This window comes from Phacochoerus africanus, chromosome 1 (assembly GCF_016906955.1).
Source record: "Phacochoerus africanus isolate WHEZ1 chromosome 1, ROS_Pafr_v1, whole genome shotgun sequence".
Classification (NCBI taxonomy): Eukaryota; Metazoa; Chordata; class Mammalia; order Artiodactyla; family Suidae; genus Phacochoerus; species Phacochoerus africanus.
Window position 1 is genome coordinate 201965591 of NC_062544.1, and position 24378 is coordinate 201989968.

At 39.2% G+C, this 24378-nt stretch overlaps 1 protein-coding gene across 8 annotated transcripts in view; it reads left to right on the forward strand.

Annotated features, from left to right (window-relative positions):
- The window catches only part of KLHL24 (kelch like family member 24), a 59720-nt gene extending 35694 nt beyond the window's left edge, over positions 1–24026 (forward strand). For 7 of the 8 annotated variants that reach the window (XM_047787481.1, XM_047787491.1, XM_047787500.1 and 4 more), the window contains one exon: positions 1929–7010. In XM_047787481.1, the coding sequence (XP_047643437.1) occupies positions 1929–2129 (201 nt within the window). In that variant the 3' untranslated portion in view covers positions 2130–7010. Of the gene's footprint in view, positions 1–1928; positions 7011–23808 lie in introns of those variants that run through there. The other variant, XM_047787524.1, reaches the window with a different exon arrangement.
- Positions 24027–24378: the final 352 nt, after the last annotated feature.

A 24378-nucleotide genomic window follows, 5' to 3' on the forward strand; every position in this document is an offset into this window, starting at 1 on the left:
ATGAGAAGGAAAAATTAAATTTTTTATAATAAGACTGTTTCATTTAAGTCATGAAAAATAATATTAAAACTTGCTATATTAATAAATTATTTATTTACCAACTGCCATTATGCTTGAGGTTCTCATAGAATGAAATAAAGTACTATGCAAGTAATTTCATGATATGAGTGAATAACTGTTTGCAAGGTTGCCTACTTCATTTAATTCTGAGCATTATTTATGAAATTATGTTAATAACAGGATACTATAATTATATAGTTTAAGAATCATCATCAAAGTGACTGAAAGCTTCAATAGTGCAAGCCAACTTGTACTTGAGAACTAAGGATCTTGGTTTTTTTATTGGATTCAGAATTTTTATAATTTAAAGAAAGATCTCGTTGTGCTTTACATGAAAAATATTACTGTTTGGCACAGAATTGGTACAACTCATGGGTGGCATTCTGCATAAAAATTTGTCACTAATGAAATGGGCCAGGTCATTCTAGGTGTATATAAATTCTAATGTAGGCTTTTTTTTTTTTTGTCTTGTTGTTGTTGTTGTTGTTGCTATTGCTATTTCTTGGGCCGCTCCCGCGGCATATGGAGGTTCCCAGGCTAGGGGTCTAATCGGAGCTGCAGCCACCGGCCTACGCCAGAGCCACAGCAACGCAGGATCCGAGCCGCGTCTGCAACCTACACCACAGCTCACGGCAACGCTGGATCGTTAACTCACTGAGCAAGGGCAGGGACCGAACCCTCAACCTCATGGTTCCTAGTCGGATTCGTGAACCACTGCGCCACGACGGGAACTCCTAATGTAGGCATTTTTAAGTATTCAGTAATCTTGTAGACCCAAAGATACTATCCTCTATTATATAAATCCACAAAGATTTAATTTTTTGTACAAGAGCATAATTTATATATAGCAAATCTAATCAAATAAAAATGTTTATTTAAAGTACTCACTAGTAGAACCCATCTCATTGTTGATTGTGTGGAAACAGGATAATAATATGCAATCACTTTTTGAATTAGAGTGAAATATGAATTGAAGAACACTTGACCTGCAGCATAACCAGATTCATGCCCTAGTGAGATTAGTGTAAATTTCTTTCTTTGAAGAATCACTCTTATCCCTATACAAATATTTGTTTTATGTAGTAATTACCTTATTGACAAAGAATGAAATTTAGCTAAGAATCTCATTGTGTAGAAATTTATAAATGTTATTTGGGGAGTTTCTATGCCCCAGCCAAGGCCCCTAGTAACAGTGCTTTGTCAGTATGGTTATAACCCTTTCTGTCATTCATTCATTTAACTTTCTTTTTTTTTGTTATCTTTTTTTGTGTTTTCTAGGGCCGCACCCGCGGCCTATGGAGGTTCCCAGGCTAGGCATCTAATCGGAGATGTAGCCGCCGGCCTCTGCCAGAGCCACAGCAACACAGGATCCTTAACCCACTGAGCAAGGCCAGGGATCGATCCCGCAACCTCATGGTTCCTAATCGGACTCGTTAACCACTGAGCCACAACGGGAACTCCGATTCATTTAACTTTCGAGTAATCCCATGTAATGAATGATATTCCTACCTCTTCATGTAACAGTCTCTATCTATAGTAAAGAACCTTCCTGTAATAGAAGCAACTCTTCAAGAATGTTTTCCTTCAGCTACCATTAAGTTAATTAAAACCCTTCTTTCAGTCTATCACCCCCTCTTCACCTCCCATATCTTGTCCCCAATTATTGACATATGTTCTATCTTAACACTCCCTTCACCTATGCAAAATTATCTAGTACTCATATATAGAACAGGCATTGGGCAAAAGGGAGCTTATTTCATGTCTCCTTTTTTTTGACTGTGTTAAGGCATGTCTTATTTCACTTTTCAGTTTGCTACCAAATCCCTTACCATCAACAGCTAATTTTTTTTTTTAATTTGGTTAAACAGGAAAACTGTGGTATGTCTGTGTGTAATGGTAAAATATATATCCTGGGTGGAAGACGGGAGAACGGAGAAGCCACAGACACTATTCTCTGTTATGATCCTGCAACAAGTATCATCACAGGAGTAGCTGCAATGCCTAGGCCAGTATCTTATCATGGATGTGTGACTATTCATAGATACAATGAGAAGTGCTTTAAGCTCTAAAGCCAGGATACCTCACCCAAGAAGCCACACCCATCCAAGATGAGAGGTTTTAAAAGCTCCAGAGTGGGGACTTGACATATCTCCTTTATGCCATATGCACAAAAAGCAAAAATAATAATTGTGGTGCCTTTCTCCTCAAAATATCAATCTTTCAAACTGTAATAAAGCCTTTCCTGTAATTGTGGGAAGAAATTATTGTTGAAGGTAACAGTGATCTTTGTTTGGGCTTTGAGAGTGTACCTTTGTGAGTATTTGTAGAAAACCTATGTGGAATAGAGAAATAATGTCTGCCTACATACATACCTTTTAGGAAATTGTGACTGGTCTCTTCATTTATGTATGTTTATCTGCAAGACTGTATATTCCTTATTTTGTCATGTATGTGTATATATATATAAATAGAAAATGGCATGACAAGGCTTCATGTACGTTGAATCATATAATGCTTAGAATGCAAAGAATCATTCTGAGGGGGAAAAATCTTTTAAAAATCTTTGTCACCAAAAAACATATCCAAATTGATTAATTTTGTTTTTTTTTCAGATTGATAAAAATGTAATGACAACAATCTGAGTATTATATAATACTGAATTATTGTGACTTCATTCTTAGATTTGCTTTCTTATGCTAAAGATATTTCTTTGGGAGGAGATACAAAAGCAAGTGCCCTTAAAGTAGGGATTAAAATTACAGGTTAGTTCCTAAGAAAAAATTATCTAAGACCGTTGAAGGGAAAATGACCCACTGTGGCTCTCAGAAGTATTTATGTATCATCTCTAAATCCTCCAAGGGAAGCACCTTTTCTTGAACCTGGCAGAAGAGTTGAAATCCACTTTCCATTGAAAAACAGGGACAGATTTTCTCCCTAGCCCAGTAGGGTTTGACCTCAATTAGTATGGTGCTTTGGGTGAGGACCTCTTCCTGGTTATCCCACTTTCTTGTAAACAGCTAAAAATCCTGGGAGTCTCTACTGTTAAGCTGCCCTTAAAGGATAAAGCAGGGACCACCTCTCTCAGTGGGTCCATATTTCTTTTAAAATTAGCTATCTACAGAAACTAACAGCAGTAGTTTCAGTCTTCTAAGATAACTCTTTCATTTGGTACCCATTGTGTAAAATATTGATCAACGTTCTCAAGCTCCTCTACATCAAATTGCCTTTGTCTAGATGTTTCAACTTCAGTTTATAAAGCTTACTAGTTTTCAGAGAAGAATGTAAAAATTTTTTCTAAGGTAAATGGAATGGCAGGAACTAGCATAAGTGATTATCATTATTCCTGGGTAGACAGGTATAATTTACAACGATTTAGGGATGTTCCAGGTAGCCTGCTGTTTTTCAGCTTCCCAGGCACTATTGTCATCTCACATCATAATTATATACTCCTTGTCATAGGAGAAATGATGCACATATGTGATTATAGTTCACCAGATTTCTGTTAAAACCATGGTAGTAATCAAAAGCCTAATATTGATAAACTACTCCTTTTTCCTCATTTTAGAATGATACAGAGATTTCAGATAAACTCTGCAGCATCAACGTTAACACGTAGCTGGAATCTGAATTCTGAGGAAAACTAAAAAGCTTAACAAATTTTTAGGGAATTTTTATTTTTCAAATCTTAATTTGAAGTGATATGTGCCTCTGTGTGATGATAACATCAAAGCAATTCAGAAACCAGTTTTCTACCATTTTAGTTGAAAGAAAGCAGTAGATATATTGGGATGCTCATATAATTTTAATTTAATTTTAGAGTAAACCTCTACTTCTGCATCATACCTTTTGTAGATAATGGAACCTATTTAGTTCATACATTCTTTGTGGTATATGAGATAATGTATGAGAAAAGTGTTTTGTAAATGCTGAGGATTATACAAATAATACATGTTATTTTTATGTGTATTTGTGAGGTCATGTCCATCCATAAAATCAGACACTTCACACAAAAAAAGACTTTCTCATCATAGCTTGTATTTTAGTACTTGTATTACAAAAGTATTAACTATTTACTTGTATTTTGTTATACATTTATTTTCAATATTCATGTGTTTATTGTAGTAAATTTGAAATGAAATCCTATAAAATATAATTTGTTTAAACGTGGACCTCATGCCAATATTGTTTAATTTTTTTCTCTGCATAATTTTTAAGGAATTAATTAAGTAAGCTACCAGGAACTTGGCTTGAATCCTATGAAGTTAAAGTAACAATTTTTTTTTTGTTTTTTTGCCACATCCATGGCATACAGAAATTCCCAGGCCAAAGATCAAACCGAAGCCACAGCCATGACAACACCAAATCTTTAACCTCTAGGCCTCCAGGGAATTTAAACAAAAATTTAAAGTAACAAATTTTTAAAGCTACCCAACTGATACTTTAATTTCCTTTAATTATTTATCTTCCTTTACTGGTTTTTGATAAATAAAGTTAGCATTGATAAACTAATACAGAATTTTAGGATATAATTAATATATCAAAAAGGTTTATCAACCAAATTAGTGTCAGATTATATTGGTGTCATCATGGAGATGACAGATTTTCCTTTGGTGGGTTATGTTCATATAAGCCTTTGGATTAGTATGTATGTATATACATGTATATATATGTATATAGATAGTATGCTCATCTACACACATTTATACAGACACCAAGAATTTCATCAGTTTGTGATGGTCAGAAAAAGGCACATAAAGTAAAAATTGACCTTATTCAATTCAATCCCAGAAGTTTTTAATTTGGGCATTTATAGAATACTTTTAACATATGAAAATACATGAAAGCATGATGACTTGTGTATACAGTCAGAATCTATATAACACAGTTTTATAAAATCAGAAAATAAATTCGAGGGAGATACAAGTTTGCTAAACCTAGCCATGATACCTCAGTGGGAAAGGAATTCAAAAGTATGTTTTGTGGATCAACAGTAAAGTACAGGGCTTTTTTCATGGACTTTATTCCCTTTTCATGTGTTCCTATATGTGAGTGGGCTATGAAGTGGTCTAGTTTTTACAAGGCCTTTACCACTCTAATCTTCCCACTGACTTTTACTGCGCATGTGTGAAATGGTAGCCTATTGGATCTTCAGTAACCTTTTTTTTCCCTAGAGATGGAAATATAGGTATTATTCCATTTAAAGCAGGTGTTAAGAAGAAAATGATGTAAATACTCAGGGAGGGTATTGTCATTTTTGCCTAATTGGAGTGTTTAAAGTGCCATAACTACATAACTTTCAGTTCATGATTCTAGAGTAAATTTAATTTGGTAAAGGGGCTTCACACATGGCGGTGGTTAAACATTCATTTTTTATAGTTAGAAAGAAGGAAGCATATTGTGGACTGATAAATTTTCTCTTAGTGAATATGAATTGTTTCTGTATCTCTACTGTCATACCCTTTTTGAAACTCAGGAAAGACAAAGGTTCAACTATACTACTTTTGTCAACATGCAAACCAGGTGTGTGTTTTTTTTTTTTTTTTTTCCTGTTGTCTGGATATGGCAATAAATTTTTTTTTTTAATGATTGCTGTGAGAACCCGTACATGAAAAGAGGGGTTAAATCGTTGGTGTGTGCCTTTTGTTTCTTGAGATTTATATGTGGAAAAGACATCTTCTACTCCCTACTGTATTTTCAGAGAAGAGATTGCCATTTATGTGGTGCCAAGTGATAATGTCTCTCAAAGGCTTCCTGTGGACTGCCTTTATCTTCCTAAACTCTAGACACCAGTTAACCTCAATAATTTTGGCCTTATTAGATGTTCTTATGCATTATATTGAAAGCCAGGTTTACATCACCTCACCCCAGTATTCCTTTTAGTGAAGTAAATAAATTTACCGTACCAAGAAACCAGAATGAGGCAATTTGGTTGGTCTTTAAGTCAGTAGGTTTGACTAGCTAGCTATACTTACTGTCACATCTAACGCTAGGCATCAGAAACCACTTGAGCCAGGAGTGTTGAATTGATAATTCCAGAGACATTTTCAACATACTTCAGACCTTTGAAAAAAATTTTTTATGAATGTTTTACATTTGTGTGATTGCCTTGGATATTAAATTTACTTAGTGCTAAAGTAGTATAGCAGTAGTTATAACTTATTTTATATATTGTCCCAAAGAAAGAAATTTATTTTAATGTTTTCAAAACAACTGCATCTGAATTTATGTGCCTTAAGTTCTCTAGTGCTATTTCAACTTTTTTTTTTTTTGGTCTAGATAAAACTTACCTTAGATAAGTTTCATATTTGTTTTCTACAGAGTAAATTTCCCTTCTTACATTTTTTAATGAGCACTGACCATGTGGTTGCTTGGCAGAAAGAGAATGTTAAGAAAGGTTTTTGAGTGTTTTGAGTTTTTATGTTTGGGGAGGTTTTTTGTTTGATGCCAAGGTGCTTTTTAAGATACTAAGAAAAACATCTATGTTACATTGATTAAAACCTTTGTAAACATCATTTGCAATATCTGTATCTAATGTCAAAAAAGTAAATCTACTTGTTGTTTTCTTCTTATATACCATTTTTTTCCCTCTATAGTCCCTTTCATTTATCTTTCTTGAAAAAGTTCTTACTCTTTGCTTCTCTAACACCCATCCCCACAGTTTCTTTAAATCTCGTTGAGAGTTTCTGGAGCTGAGACAACACAATTACAGAGTTGAAAAAAGTATAATGTGCTTTACAACTTGTACAGACCTGTGGTAGCCAAATGTCATTTGCTTTCTGAGAAAGGCTCCAGAATCTTCACTGTAGAAAAAAAAAAAAAAAAGTATTTCTTTGTCTCAGTTCAGTTGCAGCACACTAATACTTACATGTCTTGTTTAAATATACTTTGTGCATAGTTTTCTTTAATTTTTTAAAAGTTGTGTATCTAATAAAAAAGTCTTTTAGCCATTATTACTTGATTATGGTTGTATTAAATTTTACTTACAAAAAAACTTGTTTTTTTGTCTTAAATATATTCAAGTGGCTGTTTGAAAAAAAGAGTAGGCAAAATTATAAATTAATATATGTATTTATTGATATGTCCACAAAGTAACTAGAAGGATAAATACAAAAAACTGAAAACATTGATGTGTATGAGGAAATGGTGGCTTAGGGATAAGTAAAAAGGAAACTTTATACCCCCATAAAATTATGTGTATGTAATCATATTACTATATATATATATATGTAATCAATTTTTTAGTCTGAACCCCAGGGAAGTATTACAATACTATTTGAAAACATTTTTAATTACTGGAAAGTGACCCATAACATTTGCACTATAGTGTTCTTTGGATTTGGCTCTCAGAAATACCCTTATGGTAATACCAAGAATAAAGAAATTTTATTTCAGGTGTTGAAAAGAGGGCATGTTACCATAGAGATAATGTCTGATTTTACATTAGCAAAAGTAAAATTTTGAAAAGACATATTACAGAAACATAAACAAAACTTAGCTTTTTATGCTTAGTTTTTAAATTGTGCCATCAAAGTAAAATGGCGGAGTTCCCGGCGTGGCTCAGTGGTTAAGGAATCTGACTAGGAACCATGAGGTTGCGGGTTCAATCCCTGGCCTCTCTCAGTGGGTTGAGGAACCGACATTGCCATGAGCTGTGGTGTAGGTCGCAGTTGTGGCTCAGATCCTGTGTTGCTCTGGCCCTGGCGTGGGCCGGTGGCTACAGCTCTGATTAGATCCCTAGTTTGGGAACCTTCATATGCCGTAGGTTCGGCCCTAGAAAAGACCAAAAAAAAAAAAAAAAAGCAGAGTATGTCTTAAGTGTTAAAGCTGTTTTCATTTCACTTAACTGCTCTGTGAATACACCTGCAAAGTGGATAGGCATCATCAGATCTGATTCCAACCAGTGAGCCATTCTTTACTTATCTAGAAAATGCAGTCATAATACTCAGCTAACAGGCTTGTTGGATAATGGGATGTATGTTGAAGAGTGAACGCAGTTCTGGCACAGAAGACAAGACTATAAACGGTTCCTTTCTCCTTGTCTTCAGGACAAAAATGCAATATGCAAAGTCAGGGAAGGAGTTTAAATAATTAAAAGTATTTGTTAGCTTATATTTGAGAAACCATGGGCAATGAGTAAACAATAAAAGCTTCTTGGGAGTTCCCGTCGTGGCGCAGTGGTTAACGAATCCGACTGGGAACCATGAGGTTGCAGGTTCGGTCCCTGCCCTTGCTCAGTGGGTTAACGATCCGGCGTTGCCCTGAGCTGTGGTGTAGGTTGCAGACGCAGCTCGGATCCCGCGTTGCTGTGGCTCTGGCGTAGGCCGGTGGAACCCCTAGCCTGGGAACCTCCATATGCCGCGGGAGCGGCCCAAGAAATAGCAACAACAACAACAACAACAAAAAAGACAAAAGACAAAAAAAAAAACTTCTTGGAGTTCCCTTGTGGTGCAATGGGTTAAGGATCCACCCTTTGTCACTGCAGTGGCTCAGGTTGCTGCTGTGGTGTGGGTTTTATCCCTGGCCCAGGAACTTCCACATGTTGCAGAGGTAGGGGAAAAAAAAAAAAAAAAAAGAATAGAAGTCTCTTGTAATTTAAATTTTTTCCTAGAAAGACCAAAAACTTATACTCTTAACAGAATGAGGAGGGATATGGGCTAAATCCCGCCTTCTGCTTCCCAGCTATTTATTAACTGTTAATGAAGACTGAGAAAATAAAAAGGCATGATTTCCTCCTAATTATGTTGGTTTCTTTTTCTCTATTTTAGGATGTTTTGACATCTTTGGGGGACCTTGCCGGCTGGAGAGAGACTGCTCCTCCCAGTACTAACTAATTCTAAGAGGCTGTAAACAGCTTGTCAGTAAGGCCAGCTTTCATGCATAAACCAACCAATCTTTGGAGTTCTCTTCATGGCTCAGTGGTTAACGAATCTGACTAGGAACCATGAGGTTGCAGGTTCGATCCCTTGCCTTGCTCAGTGGGTTAAAGATCCAGTGTTTCTGTGAGCTGTGGTATAGGTCGCAGATGCAGCTCAGATCTGGTGTTGCTGTGGCTGTTGTGTAGGCCGGCAGCAACAGCTCTGATTAAACCCCTAGCCTGGGAATCTCCATGTGCCGTGAGCGCAGCCCTAGAAAAGACAAAACAAAACAAAACAAAAATCACAAAACACACCAACCAATCTTCTGTCCAAATCTCCAACCATCTCCTTTAATAACACATACCAAGCCAACATTCCCCCCTCCCTAAATCACCCTGGGTCCAGGAACCAGATGACTTAAGAACCACCCCAGAAACAGCCCCCCCCCCCCCCGTGACCCCAGACCAGCCAGAATTATCCAAACTAGCCAATCCTAAACTGTTTACTGTTCCATGCCTTTCCATGGAAATGCCAGTAAAGACTCTGACCTATGCTTTCCCCTCATTTCTTTCTGCCTCCTGACTGATACTGGTGCTTCCCTGTGACCCTGCACAGTACACTGCACCTCTTTTTTTTTTTTTTTTTCACTGCACCTCTTATCTCTAGGGGAACTGTATGTATGTATGTATGTGTGCGTTTAATTTTTCTTTTTAGGATCATACCTGCAGTATATGGAAGTCCCCCGGCTAGGGATTGAATCAGAGGTGCAGCTCCCAGCCTACACCACAGCAACAGCAACACAAGATTCAAGCCACATCTGTAACCTGCACCACTGCTAACAGCAAAGCCAGATCATTAACCCATTGAAAACGAGGCCAAGGATCAAACCCTCATCCTCATGGATACTAGTCAGGTTCATTACCATTGAGCCACAATGGAAACTCCTAAGGGAACTGTAGGCAATATTAAACTTTTCTTTCAATGGCATTGACCACTCCATGTTGTCACTCAGTCACCTTTATAAATTGACTCACGATCACTTGTTCATTTTTACAATTTACTAGCAAGCTCAGTACAGAGGTGCTTAATGTTTTAATGAATAAAACCACCAAGTCTTATTTTTATACGAGCCTTTATAGACCTTAAAATAGGATTTTTGGGTCATAGTTTGATAAACATAATCAATACATAGGTATATAACCAAAGTGCTAAAGAGGGATCAGTCCAAATAGTCAAAGCATTGAACTCCCATATCTTTTTTAGAGAAAAATACATCCATATGATAAAAGTTGGCATCTTGTCCAAATGGAAGGAGGAAAGAGGATTTTAAAAGATTGTATTTGGAGCTCCCTTGTGGCTCAGCAGGTTAAAGATCCAGCGTTTCATTCGGATCCCTGTGGCTCAGGTCACTGCTGTGGCACAGGCCTGATCCCTGGCCCTGCGGCATGGCCAAAAAAAAAGTGATCATGTTTACTTGCTTAACACCATTCTAATGAGATTTGGTAGATGATACCAAAGAGAGTAAGACTTTATAGGAATTCAGAGTCTGCAGGTGAGTAAATAGAGGAGGTAAAACAAAATAGAAAGCAACCTGCCAAGAAGTTCTAGAGTGGTGTGACAGCTGTGGAGATGGGCCTGACTGACCTCTGACCACAGGGAGCATAATTGATCAAATGATGCCCCAGCTGCTGGATTTGAACTCCATCTCACATTTGTGCAGAGGCCATACCTCCTGCCAGCTACTTCCAGCCAATGACTTGCAGCAGGGATGCAAAGGCATATGTTCCTGGGAGACATGTCTCTTCTAAAGCTGTATTTGAGCCCCAGGACTCACTTTCTGCCTCATCCAAACAAACTTCACTAGACCACATGGCAATATAAGATGCTTCTATCCAAACTTCTTTCTCTCTGTTCTTCATTTGCTTTGGGGATCTACTGGCTCTTTCAGCCTTCCCTCTCTCCCCCTTTTATACTTTCCCTCCAGGGTATTTTCTTGCACATTTTTATTAAAATCTGTGCACATTTCATCACATTTTGGCATCTACTTCTCAGAAGACACAGGAATAGCATCCAGGGCAACTGAGGAAAACAATCCCTTGGCAATCGTTGCCTTAAGGATAAAACAGCACTCTGGGAGTTCCCGTTGTGGCTCAGTGGTTAACGAATCCGACTAGGAACCATGAGATTGCGGGTTCGATCCCTGGCCTTGCTCAGTGGGTTAAAGATCCAGCGTTGCTGTGAGCTGTGACGTAGGTGGCAGATGTGGCTCAGATCCCAAGTTGCTGTGGCTCTGGTGTAGGCTGGCGGGTACAGCTCCAATTCGACCCCTAGCCTGGGAAACTCCATATGCCACGGATGCAGCCCTAAGACTTAAAAAAAAAAAAGACCAAAAAAAAAAAATTAGCACCGCGGAGTGATTCACTAAACCCGGTTTTCTGAAAAGTCCTAGCTGTTAGACTAGGTTTGGTGGAAACATAATGTGAAAATAGGTTCTGAAGTCAGAACTGTGTTCAAATGCCAGCTTTAGCATTTACTGCTTGTGTGTGTTTGGCAAGACAGTCAAACTTTCTGGGCTTCAATTTTCCTCTCTTCCTACTTAGGCTTGTTGTAAGGATTAAATTAGAATGTAAAAGCATGTAGTCTTAGCAAGCAGCCCTTCCCTGATTCCCATGCATCTCTTTACCTGACAGAAAGATTCTGTAGGTTAGGGCCTGTCTTATTAGGTTAATTCCACAGCCCCTTACCCAGTGCTTGGTAGCAATTGGAAAGAAGAGACTAAAGCCCGGTACTTGGCAAAGGTACTTAAGCAGGAATGGTAATTATTCACAGCTGAGATATTCATTCATTTATGTATTCATTTATTTACTTGACAAACACTGGAGGCCTTAATATGGATCAGGTAGAATATTTCCTCTGGGACTGCAGTGATGAATGTGACTGTCCCTGTCCTCAAAGTTTATAGAATGATGGGAGAAGCAGATGTATGAACAGATAAGTTCTATGTAGTATGGTAGAGGAAGTTATAGGGTTCCAGGTACAGAGAACTGTGTAAATGGGAATAAAGAGCCACCACTCTGTATAATAAAGAGATTATATGGTTTCTTCTTTCCAATTGCTGCCAGCACTACATAAGGTACTGTGGGATGAATCTAAGACAGGACCTGCCCTCTAGAGCTTTTTGCCAAGCGAGGAAATACATAGCAATTAGGGAACAACTGCTTACTGAGACACAGAAATAACATTACACCAATATCTAAGTTTGTTTCATTTTTCACTTCACAACTTGTTTCAGTATACCTACCATTAAGATTGTTTAGTAGCAAATTTGACATCTGACTCAGAATCTTGCTCTTTCATTTTGATTTCTGCCATTATCCTGGGCCAGTAAGCATATGGGACCCATCCCTTTGCTCTGGCCTCACATTGTTCTGACCTCTAGTCAACAGATCTTCACTCCCACTCATCCAAGTAACACACAAGGCCATTCCTCAGATCATCACCCAGAATCACTTTTCCTATGAAACTTTCAACCCTAAAGACTTTCTGCATTTCTCCACAGCCTTCCCTTCCTTCCATCACTCATTCTATGACTTTCCTTGTGAATTTATCCTGATCTCCAGTCTTCTAACACACCTTCACGCAGGTCCCTGGGTTACCCACTGTCCCTTCCCAGCCTTCATTCCGTCATCACAGTGTCATTCCAACACTCTCAAACAGTACCCCAAATTTGCTCACCCTTTCGTTCTCCCATTCCACTTACCCTCCTACTGCCTCCATGTGTATCAACCCATTGGTTTGCCTTCTATGCTCCTACTGTCAAGCTATTGAGCGTGAGTAGAGAAAACCATTTAGCTGAAATTTATATCTCTAAAATTTTGTCATCTTCAACTTCAACTGGGAAAAATATTCCAGGCAAGATTTTCAACGTGTAACTACCCTCTTCTCTTTCCTTTCTCTATAACAGCTCGCTCACCACTCTCCAGGCCTACTCCACTGCCTTCTCTTTTGTTCTCAGCCGTTGATCTCACCCTCCCCTTCAAAGATGTAAAGGACACGGAGTAGAATCCCTCCCCTGATACTTATTCCTATCCCCTTTCTTTTTCAGGATTTAGGTATCTCTCCTGCAACTGAACACTGAATCCCACTCATTCAGCATCTGAGGGACTTCCACCCTCTCCTTCCCTGATTTTCAACTTCTCTCTCTATGAGCACATTTAAACATACGGTAGCCTCTCCCTTATTTATTTATTTGTTTATTTATGTCTTTTTAGGGCTGCACCCATGGCACATGGACATTCCCAGGCTAAGGGTTGAATCGGAGCTGCTGATGCCAGCCTACATCACAGCCAGAGCAATATGGGATCCGAGCTGTGTCTGTGACCTATGGACAGGTCATAGCAACACTGGATCCTTAACCCACTGAGGGAAGCTAGGGATTGAACTCACATCTTCATGGATATTATTTGGGTTAATAAGTGCTAAGCCACAACAGGAACTTCCTCTCCCATCTTTAAAATCATTTCTGCAGGAGTTTCCATCGTGGCTCAGTGGAAACGAATCTGACTAGCATCCATGAGGATACAGGTTCCATTCCTGGCCTTGCTTAGTGGGTTAAGGATCCGGCGTTGCCATGAGCTGTGGTGTAGGTAGCAGACACAGCTTGGATCTGGCATTGCTGTGGCTGTGGCATAGGCCAGTGGCTATAGCTTCAATTTGACCCCTAGCCTGGCAACCTCCATATGCCGAGGTGTGACCCTAAAAAAACAAACAAGCAAGCAAACAAACAAACAAAAACACACACACAAAAACTCCCTTTCTGCTGCCTTGAGTTCCTTTATGATTCTAACCTCTTTTTTAAAAAGTCTCTCCTTTGCTTTACTTCTTAAAATACCACGATCTGGCTCATATTTTCACACCACTACAGAAATCACACTTGCCAAGAGCTCCAATTACATTTTTGTTGCTAGATTCGAAGTTCTAACATTATTTTGCAAATATGATGCTCCTGATGACATTTTTCAATCTTTGCAATAGTCATACTTTTACTTCTCTTTCACGGACATTTCCTCCACTTTGGCCCTAAATCCTTAGTCATCAGACTTTCCTTCTTACCTGCAAATAATTATCCTGGGTAATTTTATCCACTGCTATTATTCCAGTTATGACTGTATTTGATGGCTTCTAAATCTAAATGTTCAGACAAAATACTTTTTTTTCATTACTCAATGAATTTATTACAATTATAGTTCTACTATGATCATCACAATCCAATTTTATAGGATTTCCATCCCAAACCACCAGCACATCCCCCACACCTCAATCTTTATCCTTTGGAAACCATAAGTTTTTCAAAGTCTGTGAGTCAATATCTGTTCTGCAAAGAAGTTCAGTCTGTTCTTTTTTCAGATTCCACATGTCAGTGATAGCATTTGATGTTGGTGTCTCATTGTCTGACTGACTTCACTTAGCATGATAATTTCTAGGTCCATCCAGTTTGCTAAAAATGTTGGTATTTTGTTCATTTTAATGGCTGAGTAATATTCCATTGTGTGTATGTACCACCTTTTCTTGATCCACTCCTCTGTCAATGGACATTTAGGTTGTTTCCATGTCTTGGCTGTTGAAAAGAGTGCTGCAATGAACATTGGAGTACATGTGCCTTTTTGAGTCATGGTTTTCTCTGGATAGATTCCTAGGAGTGGGAGTGCTGGGTCAAATGGTAGTTCTATGTTTAGTTTTCTGAGGAATCTCCATACTGTTTTCCACAGTGGTTGCACCAATTTACAATCCCACCAACAGTGTAATAGGGTTCCTTTTTCTCCCTCTCTCTCCAGCACTTCTTGTTTGTAGACTTTTTTTTTTTTTTTTGTCTTTTTGCTATTTCTTGGGCCGCCCCTGCGGCATGTGGAGGTTTCCCAGGCTAGGGGTCGAACCGGAGCCATAGCCACCGGCCTACGCCAGAGCCACAGCAACGCAGGATCCGAGCCGCATCTGCAACCTACACCACAGCTCAGGGCAACGCCGGATCGTTAACCCACTGAGCAAGGGCAGGAACCGAACCCTCAACCTCATGGTTCCTAGTCGGATTCGTTAACCACTGCGCCACGACAGGAACTCCATTGTTTGTAGACTTTTTGATGATGGCCATTCTGGCTGGTGTAAGGAGGTACCTCATAGTGATTTTGATTTGCATTTCTCTAATGATGAGTAATGTTGAACATCTTTTCATGTGTTTTTTGGCCATCCTTATATCTTCTTTGGACAATTGTCTGTTTAGATCTGTCCATTTTTTGATGGGCTTGTTCGTTTTTTTTGGTAATGAACTGTAGGAGGTGTTTATAAATTTTGGAGATTACTCCCTTGTCTGTCACTTCATCTGCAAATATTTTCTCCCATTCTGTGGGTTGTCTTTTCGTTTTGTTTAGGGTTTCCTTTGCTATGCAAAAACTTTTAAGTTTAATTAAGTCCCATTTGTTTATTTTTGTTTTTACTGTCATTACTCTAAGAGGTGGATCTGAGAATATGTTACTGTTGTTTATATCGGAGAGTGTTTGACCTATGTTTTCCTCTAAGAGTGTTATAGTATCTGGTCTTTTATCTAGGTCTTAAATCCATTTTGAGTTTATTTTTGTGTATGGTGTTAGGAAGTGTTCTTTTTTTTTTTTTGTCTTTTTGCTATTTCTTTGGGCTGCTTCCTCGGTATATGGAGGTTCCCAGGCTAGGGGTCGAATTGGAGCTGTACCTGCCAGCCTACACCAGAGCCACAGCAATGGGGGATCTGAGCCGCGTCTGCAACCTACACCACAGCTTACGGCAATGCTGGATCGTTAACCCACTGAGCAAGGGCAGGGACCGAACCCTCAACCTCATGGTTCCTAGTCGGATTCGTTAACCACTGCGCCGCAACGGGAACTCCAGGAAGTGTTCTAATTTCATTCTTGTACATGTGGCTGTCCAGTTTTCCAAGCACCACTTATTGAATGGGCTGTCTTTTCTCCATTGTATATTCTTGCCTCCTTTGTCATAGATTAGATTGCTGTAGGTGGGTGGGTTTAATTCTGGGCTTTCTATCCTGTTCCACTGGTCTGTATATCTGTCTTTGTGCCAGTACCATATGGTTTTGATGACTGTTGCTTTGCAGTATAGTCTGAGGTCCAGGAGCCTGATTCCTCCAGCTCCATTTTTCTTTTTCAGGATGTCTTTGGCTATTCTGGGTCTTTTGTGTTTCCAAACAAACTTTAAAATATTTTGTTCAAGTTCTGTGAAAAATGTCCTTGGTAATTTGAGAAGAACTGCATTGAATCTATAGATTGCCTTGGGTAGTATAGTCATTTTGATAATATTAACTCTTCCAATCCAAGAGCATAGGATGTCTTTCCATCTATTTGTGTTATCTTTGAGTTCTTTCATCAGTGTCTTATAGTTTTCAGAGTACAGGTCTTTTGTCTCTTTAGGTAGATTTACTCCTAGGTATTTTATTCTTCTGGATGCAATGGTAAACAGGATTGCTTCCCTAATTTCTCTTTCTGATCTTTCATTGTTAGTATATAGAAGTACCATCAATTTCTGTGTATTAATTTTCTATCCTGTGACTTTGCCAAATTCATGGATGAGCTCTAACAGTTTTCTGGTAGAATCTTTTGGATTCTCCAGGTATAGTATCATGTCATCTGCGAATAGTGGTAGTTTTACTTCTTCCTTTCCAATCTGGATTCCTTTTATTTCTTTTACTTCTCTGGTTGCTGTGGCTAGGACTTCCAAAACTATGTTGAATAGTATTGGTGAAAGCAGACATCCTTGTCTTGTTCCTGATCTCAGCAGGAATTCTTGCAGCTTTTCAACATTGAGAATGATATTAGCTATGGGTTTGTCATATACGGCCTTTATTATGCTGAGGTAGGTTCTCTCTCGCCCCCTTTCTGAAGGGTTTTTATCAGAAATGGGTGTTGGATTTTGTCAAAGGCTTTTTCTGCGTCTATTGAGAGGATCATATGGTTTTTATTCTTCAGTTTGTTAATGTGGTATATCACACTAATTGATTTGCAGATATTGAAGAACCCTTGCATCCCTGGGATAAATCCTACTTGATCATGGTATACAATCCTTTTAGTGTATTATTGGATGTGGTTTTCCAGTATTTTGTTGAGGATTTTTGCATCAATGTCCATCAGTGAAATTGGCCTGTAATTTTCTTTTTTTGTGTGGTATCTTTGTCTGGTTTTGGTATCAGGGTGATGGTAGCCTCATAGACTGAGTTTGGGAGTGTCCCTTTCTCTGCAATTTTTTGAATAGTTTCAGAAGAATAGGTGTGAGCTCTTCTTTAAATGTTTGATAGAATTTGCCTGTGAAGCCATCTAGTCCTGGACTTTTGTTTGTTGGAAGTTTTTTAATCATAGTTTCAATTTCAGTTCTTCTGATTGGTCTGTTCATCTTTTCTATTTCATCTTGTTTTAGGCTTGGAAGATTGTACTTCTCTAAGAATTTTTCCATTTCTTCTAGGTTTTCCATTTTATTGGCGTATAGTTGCATATAGTAGTCTCTTATGATCCTTTGTATTTCTGTGATGTCCGTTGTTACTTCTCCTTTTTCGTTTCTAATTGTATTGATTTAAGTCCTCCCTTTTTTTCATGATAAGTCTGGCTAAGGGTTTATCAATGTTGTTGATCTTTTCAAAGACGAGCTTTTCGTTTCATTGATCTTTTCTATGGTTTTCTTTGTTTCTATTTCATTGATTTCTGCTCTGATCTTTATGATTTCTCTCCTTCTATTAACTTTAGGTCTTGTCTGTTCTCTCTCGAGCTGCTTTAAATATAAAGTTTGCTTGTTAATTTGAGATTTTTCTTGTTTCCTGAGGTGGGCTTGTGTTGCTGTAAACTTTCCTCTTAGCTTTTGCTGCATCTCGTAGGTTTTGGAGTGTCGTATCTTTGTTATCATTTGCTTCTAGGTATTTTTAAATTTCCTCTTTGATTTCTTCAGTGATCCATTGGTTATTTAGTAGCATGTTGTTGAGTCGCCACATGTTTGTGTTTTTTGCAGTTTATTTCTTGTTGTTGATTTCCAGTCATATAGTGTTGTGGTTGGGGAAGATGCTTGATATGATTTCAACTTTCTTAAAGTTCCTGAGGTTTGATTTGTAGCCCAGGATGTGATCAGTCTCAAAGAATGTTCCATGTGCACTTGAGAAGAATGTGTATTCTGTTGCTTTTGGATGGACTGTCCTATAAATATCTATTAAGTCCATCTGGTCTAATGCTTCTTTCAGGGTCTGTGTTTCCTTATTGATTTTCTGTCTGGATGATCTGTCCATTGCTGTAAGTGGGGTGTTAAAGTCCCCCACTATTATTATGTTATTGTTGATTTGTCCTTTTAAGGTTCTTAGCAGTTGCCTCATATATTGTGGTGAACCTATGTTGGGTGCATAGATATTTAAAATTGCTATATCTTCTTTTTGGATTGATCCTTTGATCATTATGTAGTGACCTTCCTTGTCCCTTAAAATAGTCTTCATTTTAAAGCCTATTTTTTCTGATATGAGTATTGCTACTCCAGCTTTCTTTTGATTCCCATTTGCATGGAATATTTTCTTCCATCCTCTCACTTTGAATTTGTATGTGTCCCTAGAAGTGAAGTGGGTCGCTCGAAGACAGCATATATATGGTTCTTGTTTTTGTATCCATTCAGCTAGTCTATGTCTTTTGGTTGGGGCATTTAGTCCATTAACATTTAAGGTAATTATTGATATGTTTGTTCTTATTGCCATTTTATTAATTGCTTTGGATTTGTTTTTGTTGCTCTTTTTTCTTCCCTTCTTCTCTTGTTCTCTCCTGTTCTGTTTTGATGACTATTTTTAGTGTTGTATTTGAGTTGATTTTTCTTATTTGTGTATCAATTGTGGATTTTTGGTTTGCAGTTATTCTGTAGTTTTGATATAAGAGTCTCTATATATAAGAGATTGTTTTAAGTTGTTGGTCTCTTAATTGCAAGTTCATCTCCAGTGTCCTGCATTTGTACCCTCCTCTTCTCACGATTTCTGATTTGGTGGCATAATTGTGCATGGATGATTTTGTATCTTTACTGTATGTATGTATACCTTTACTGGTGAGCCTTGTCATTTATGGTATTTTTGTTTCTGGTTGTGGCCTTTTCTTTTCTGTCTAGAGAAGTTCCTTTAGTATTTGCTGTAAGGCTGATTTAGCGTTGCTGAATTCTCTCAGCTTTTGCTTATCTGTGAAGGTTTTGATTTCTTCAAATCTGAATGAGAGCCTTGCTGGGTAAAGTTACCTTGGTTGGAGGTTTTTTCCTTTCATCACATTAAGTATGTCATGCCACTTCCTTCTGGCCTGCAGAGTTTCTGCTGAAAAATATGCCAATAACCTTATCAGGGTTTCCTTGTATGTTATTTGTTTCTTTTCCCTAGTTGCTTTCAAGATTTTCTCTTTGTCTTTAATTTTGGTCATTTTGATTAATATGTGTTTTGAGGTATTCCTCCTTGGGTTTATTTTATATGGTACTTGTTGTGCTTCCTGGATTTGAGTGAGTGGTTCCTTTCCCATGTTAGGGAAATTTTCAGCTATTATCTCTTGGAATATTTTTTCTGTCCCCTTCTTTCTCTCTTCTCCTTCTGGCACCCCTGTTAATACATATGATGGTGCATTTATCATTGTCTCAGAGTTCTCTGGGACAATCTTCATTTGTTTTCAATCTTTTTTCTCTTTTCTGTTCTGCATCCATAATTTCCACTAATCTGTCTTTCACCTCACTTATTCCTTCTTCGGCCTCCTGTATTCTGCTATTGGCTGCTTCTAATGAATTTTTTATTTCAGTTATTGTATTTTACATCTCTTCTTGTTTAAGTTTTATATCTTGCATCTCTTTGCTCAGTGTTTCCTGTAAGTCATCCATCTTTGCCTCCAGTTTATTTCCAATGTCTTGCATCATCTTCAGCATCAACAGTCTAAAATCTTTTTCCTGGAGGCTGAGAATCTCCTTATCACTTAGCTGCTTTTCTGGGTTTTTTCCTTTCTCCCTCATCTGAGTTATAGTTCTCTGTCTTTTCACTTTTAAAGGTTTTTGGTGTGGTGATCTTTTGACAAACAATAGAATTGTAGCCTCTCTTACTTCTGGTGTCTGTCCCCTTTGTGGCTGAAGTCACTATGGGGGCTTGCTGTAGGTTTCCCGATGGGAGGGGCTGATGCCTGCACACTGTTAGGTGGAGCTGATTCCTTTCCCTCTGGTGGGTGTGGCTTTGTCTCTGGGTGAGATTAAGGGCAGCTGTGTGCCTGAGGGTCTTTAGGTAGCCTGTTTTCTGAGGGGCGGGGCTGTGATCCCACCTGGATTGTTGTTTGGCCTGGGGCTTCTCAGTGCTGATGGCTGGAGCCAGATTTTCCCAAAATGGCCACCTCCGAGAAAGGCATGCTGATGAATATTCCCAAGAGCTTTACTTCCAATGTCCTTCCCCTACAACAAGCCACATTCACCCCTGTTTTCCCAGGATGTCCTCCAAGAACTACAGTCAGGTTTGACCCAGATTCCTATGGAGACTTAGCTTTGCCCTGGGACCCAGCACACGTGACAGTTTGTGTATGCCTTTTAAGAATGGGGTCTCCATTTTCCCCAGTCCTGTGGAGCTCCTGCACACAAGCCCCACCGGCCTTGATGCTCCAAGGGCTCTTTCTCCCAGTGCCAGATCCCCACACGTGGGAGTTTGATGTGGGGCTCAGAACTTTCACTTCTGTAGGTGATTCTCTGTGAAACAATTACTTTCCAGTCTGTGGGGCTTCCCATCTGGGAGGTACGGGGTTGCTTATATCACGTAATTGCCCCTCCTACCTCTTGATGTGGCCTCCTCTTTTTCTCTGGAGTAGGATATCTTTTTTTTTTTTTTTTGGCTCTTTTTGGCCATTTCTTGGGCTGATCCCATGGCATATGGAGGTTCCCAGGCTCGGGGTCCAATCGGAGCTGTAGCTGCTGGCCTACACCAGAGCCACAGCAACTCGGGATCCAAGCCGCATCTGCAACCCATACCACAGCTCACGGCAATGCCGGATCCTTAACCCACCGAGCAAGGCCAGGGATCAAACCCTCAACCTCATGGTTCCTAGTCGGATTCATTAACCTCTGAGCCACAATGGGAACTCCCTGGAATAGGATATCTTTTTGAAAGTTTCTGGTCCATTTGGTTGACGATTGCTCAGTATTTGTTTGTAAATTTTGTTGTTTTTAGGAGAGAAGTTGAGCTCCACTCCTTCTATTTCACCATCTTAATCTCATCCTCCCTGACAAGATACCTATATCCAACTTTTTTCTAGAAATTTCTGTATGAGTCCTTAATATGGGACTATTGGAATCTGAAACTCAAAAAACTTTTTCTCTGGAGTTCCCATTATAGCCTGGCGGAAACGAATTGGACTAGGAGCCATGAGGTTGAGGGTTCAATCCCTGGTCTCATTCAGTGGGTTAAGGATCCAACATTGCCGTGAGCTGTGGTATAGGTCACAGATGCGGCTCCGATCTGGTGCTGCCATGGCTCTGGTGTAGGCCAAGCAACAGCTCCGATTGGACCCCTAGCCTGGGAACCTCCATAAGCTGCAGGTGCAGCCCTAAAAGGACAAAAGACAAAAATAAATAAATAAATAAATAAATAAATAAATAAATAAACCTTTTTCTCCAAAAACTTTTATTTTGTATTTTTCCCTTAAGTTAACGGAATTGACTGCTTATCAACGCCAGAAATCTAAAAGTAATTTTTCTATTATTCAATTATGTATTCAAATATTTATTAAGTACCTACCTTGAGCCAGGAACTCTTCCTCTTTATCTCTAGATCGATCGATCGATCTATCTATCTACCTATCTATCTACCTATCTATCTCTCTATCTACCTACCTTTCTGTCCTCCCTACCAATGCCTTGGTTCAGACCTTCATCCTCTCTTGTATGGAACAGCCATACATGCTAAGTGGTTTGCCTAAGTTCAGAGTTCCTTGTTGGCATGCGACTAAAATAACTCTATCTGAATAGGGAATTTACTGGGAGGAAACAGAATCTCACAGAGTTGATGGGAGAGCCAAGTGTCACTCATGGAAAATAGGCAGAAACTGGGGCAGCTCCAGAGAGCCAGGACACACACAAAGACCTTTTAGCAGAAATAACATCCCTACCTACCCACCATGCTATTCAGTTTATCTTTGCCTCACTTACTCCTTGACTGAAATCCCTGGTGGAAGTGATCAGTTTGCTGACATGAGTTCATGTACCTGGCTGGCTGCTAAGGCCTAGGAAGCGGGGAAGGGAGAGGGAGTGGGAGAGAGAGCTGAATTGCTTACAGAGAGGAAGGCTTTGTTTCTTGCCAAAATAAATACAATATGGAATTCCCCAAACCTTGGGTGGGGTGGGGGAGAGAAGGAATGTTTCATGGGCTTACCCATCTCTCTGCTTTGGCTTCTTTCTCTTAGAATGCCTGGTCTCTGGCTATCTCCCCCACATTTCCTGAAAGAGCTAGGGGAGCTTCCATGCTCACCCTCTTCTCATCTCAGTGTGAGTTAGATGAGCTCTCGTGTGCCCCCAGTACCTCCTTTTTATACCTCTATGAGAGTATGTTTCTGTTTACTTGATCCGTTACCTTCCTAGCCTAGACTATGGACTCTTCAAAATCAGGAACCATCTCTTATTCGGTGAGATCCAAGGATCTAGCCAAGAATCCAGTCCAGGGGAGAGGACCAGCTGGTATAAGATACCTTAGTAGATAGTTTTGGAAAGCCCAAGGTCTCGGGAAAGTGAAAGGAGAGAGAAGATTGCTAGAAGGTGGAGTGCCAATGGAAAAAAGCCCAGTTTTGAATTTGACTAGAATTGGAAAATCTCATCAATATGTGTTAAATCATATTTTAAAAGATTTCCTGGCATCTGACATAACAGTGACTTTCCCTGATCTTATCCTTAGGTTTTGGGTTTCTGAATAAATTTAGGTTTGGTAGCAACCCCCTCCTTGCTTCTGAGTCCAGATCAAATGCTACCTCATCTATGAAGCCTTTTCTTATTCCCCAAATAGATTTATTTTTCACTCCTTGAGAGCAAGGACTAAATCTGTCTTGTTAACCTAACTCTATCTCCAGGTCCTGCCAAAGTGTCTGGCCCAGATTAACTAATGAATATTTATTTAACTGATAATCTATAGGAAAGGAAAAGGGGTTATTTAGTGATCCCTGCTTTGGTTCACTCCGACTGCTTCTCTCTTGTTATGCTAACTGGAAGTCCTAATGGATCACTGCCCAATTTTTTACTCTGACTTACTCTGCTATTGCTGTCCCTAAACCCCACCTGTACCCCTAACTCCACATCTGCAAGGAACACATTTTTATCAAAATATATATAAATTACTTCCAGAATAGTGGTGTGAAGAGTTTCACGGGCCAACACCTCAGCAAAACAACTGCACTTGGTAAAAATTCTTTTAAAAACAACATTTAAAATCTCTAGAAATTATCCTAAGGGCATATAGTAAGTGCAGAAACATGCACTCATGAAAACCTGCTGAAACTTAGTAAGAACAGAGTCTGTAGCACTTAAGCCACCCCCACACACACTCCACCTCACTCTCCCCCCAACTCAATATGACAGAAGCAACACCCCAAGTGGGTGTGGTCAAGAAGATGGGGCTCCTGCTCCCCTGCTCCCAGGCAAGGTTGTCTCTGTGGGAGGGGCAGGCCCCCAGGGCTCCATGTTGCCCAGGCTAATTCCCAGGTGAGTATCATGGAGAGGTAGAGGCACCCTTCCTGCAGGCCAGCTCCACTGCCACATCAGAGGTTCCACACACAAAAAAAGGCAGATGGAGTAGATCTGAGGCTACCACCCCAGCACAGCACGCTGCTTGTAAAGCTGACTGACTTTATTTCAGACAGACAGGATGATGTTCAAGCTTAAGGGAGTTCCTGAAAGCAGTTAAGAAGAGGCTGGTGGGACCAAGAGATCAACAAAGGACACCATGGGCCAGTTGGTTTACCAGTGAGAACAAGAGAAGACCCCTCCTAGGATCGAATAAATCTCAAAGACTGGCTTCAAAAACAGTCTGAAAAAGAATGGATATGTGTATAGGTACAAATGAATCATTTTGTTGTACAGCAAAAATTATCACAATATTGTAAATCAACTGTACCTCAATAAAACATTTAAAAAATGAAAAAAGGGGTTCCTACTGTTCTGTGGGTTGAAAATCTGACTGCAGCAGTATGGAGGTGCACGTTTGATCCCTAGCCTGGCACAGTGGGTTTAGGATCTGGTGTTGCCGCCGCTGCTGCATAGGTTTCAGCCAAGGCTCAGATTCAGTCCCTGTCCTGGAAACTTACATGTGCTGTGGGTGCAGCCATAACGTTTTTTGTTTTTTTGTTTGTTTATGATTTTTATTTTTTCCATTATAGCTGGTTTACAGTGATTTTTTTAAAATATATTTTATTTTTAAAAAAAAGAC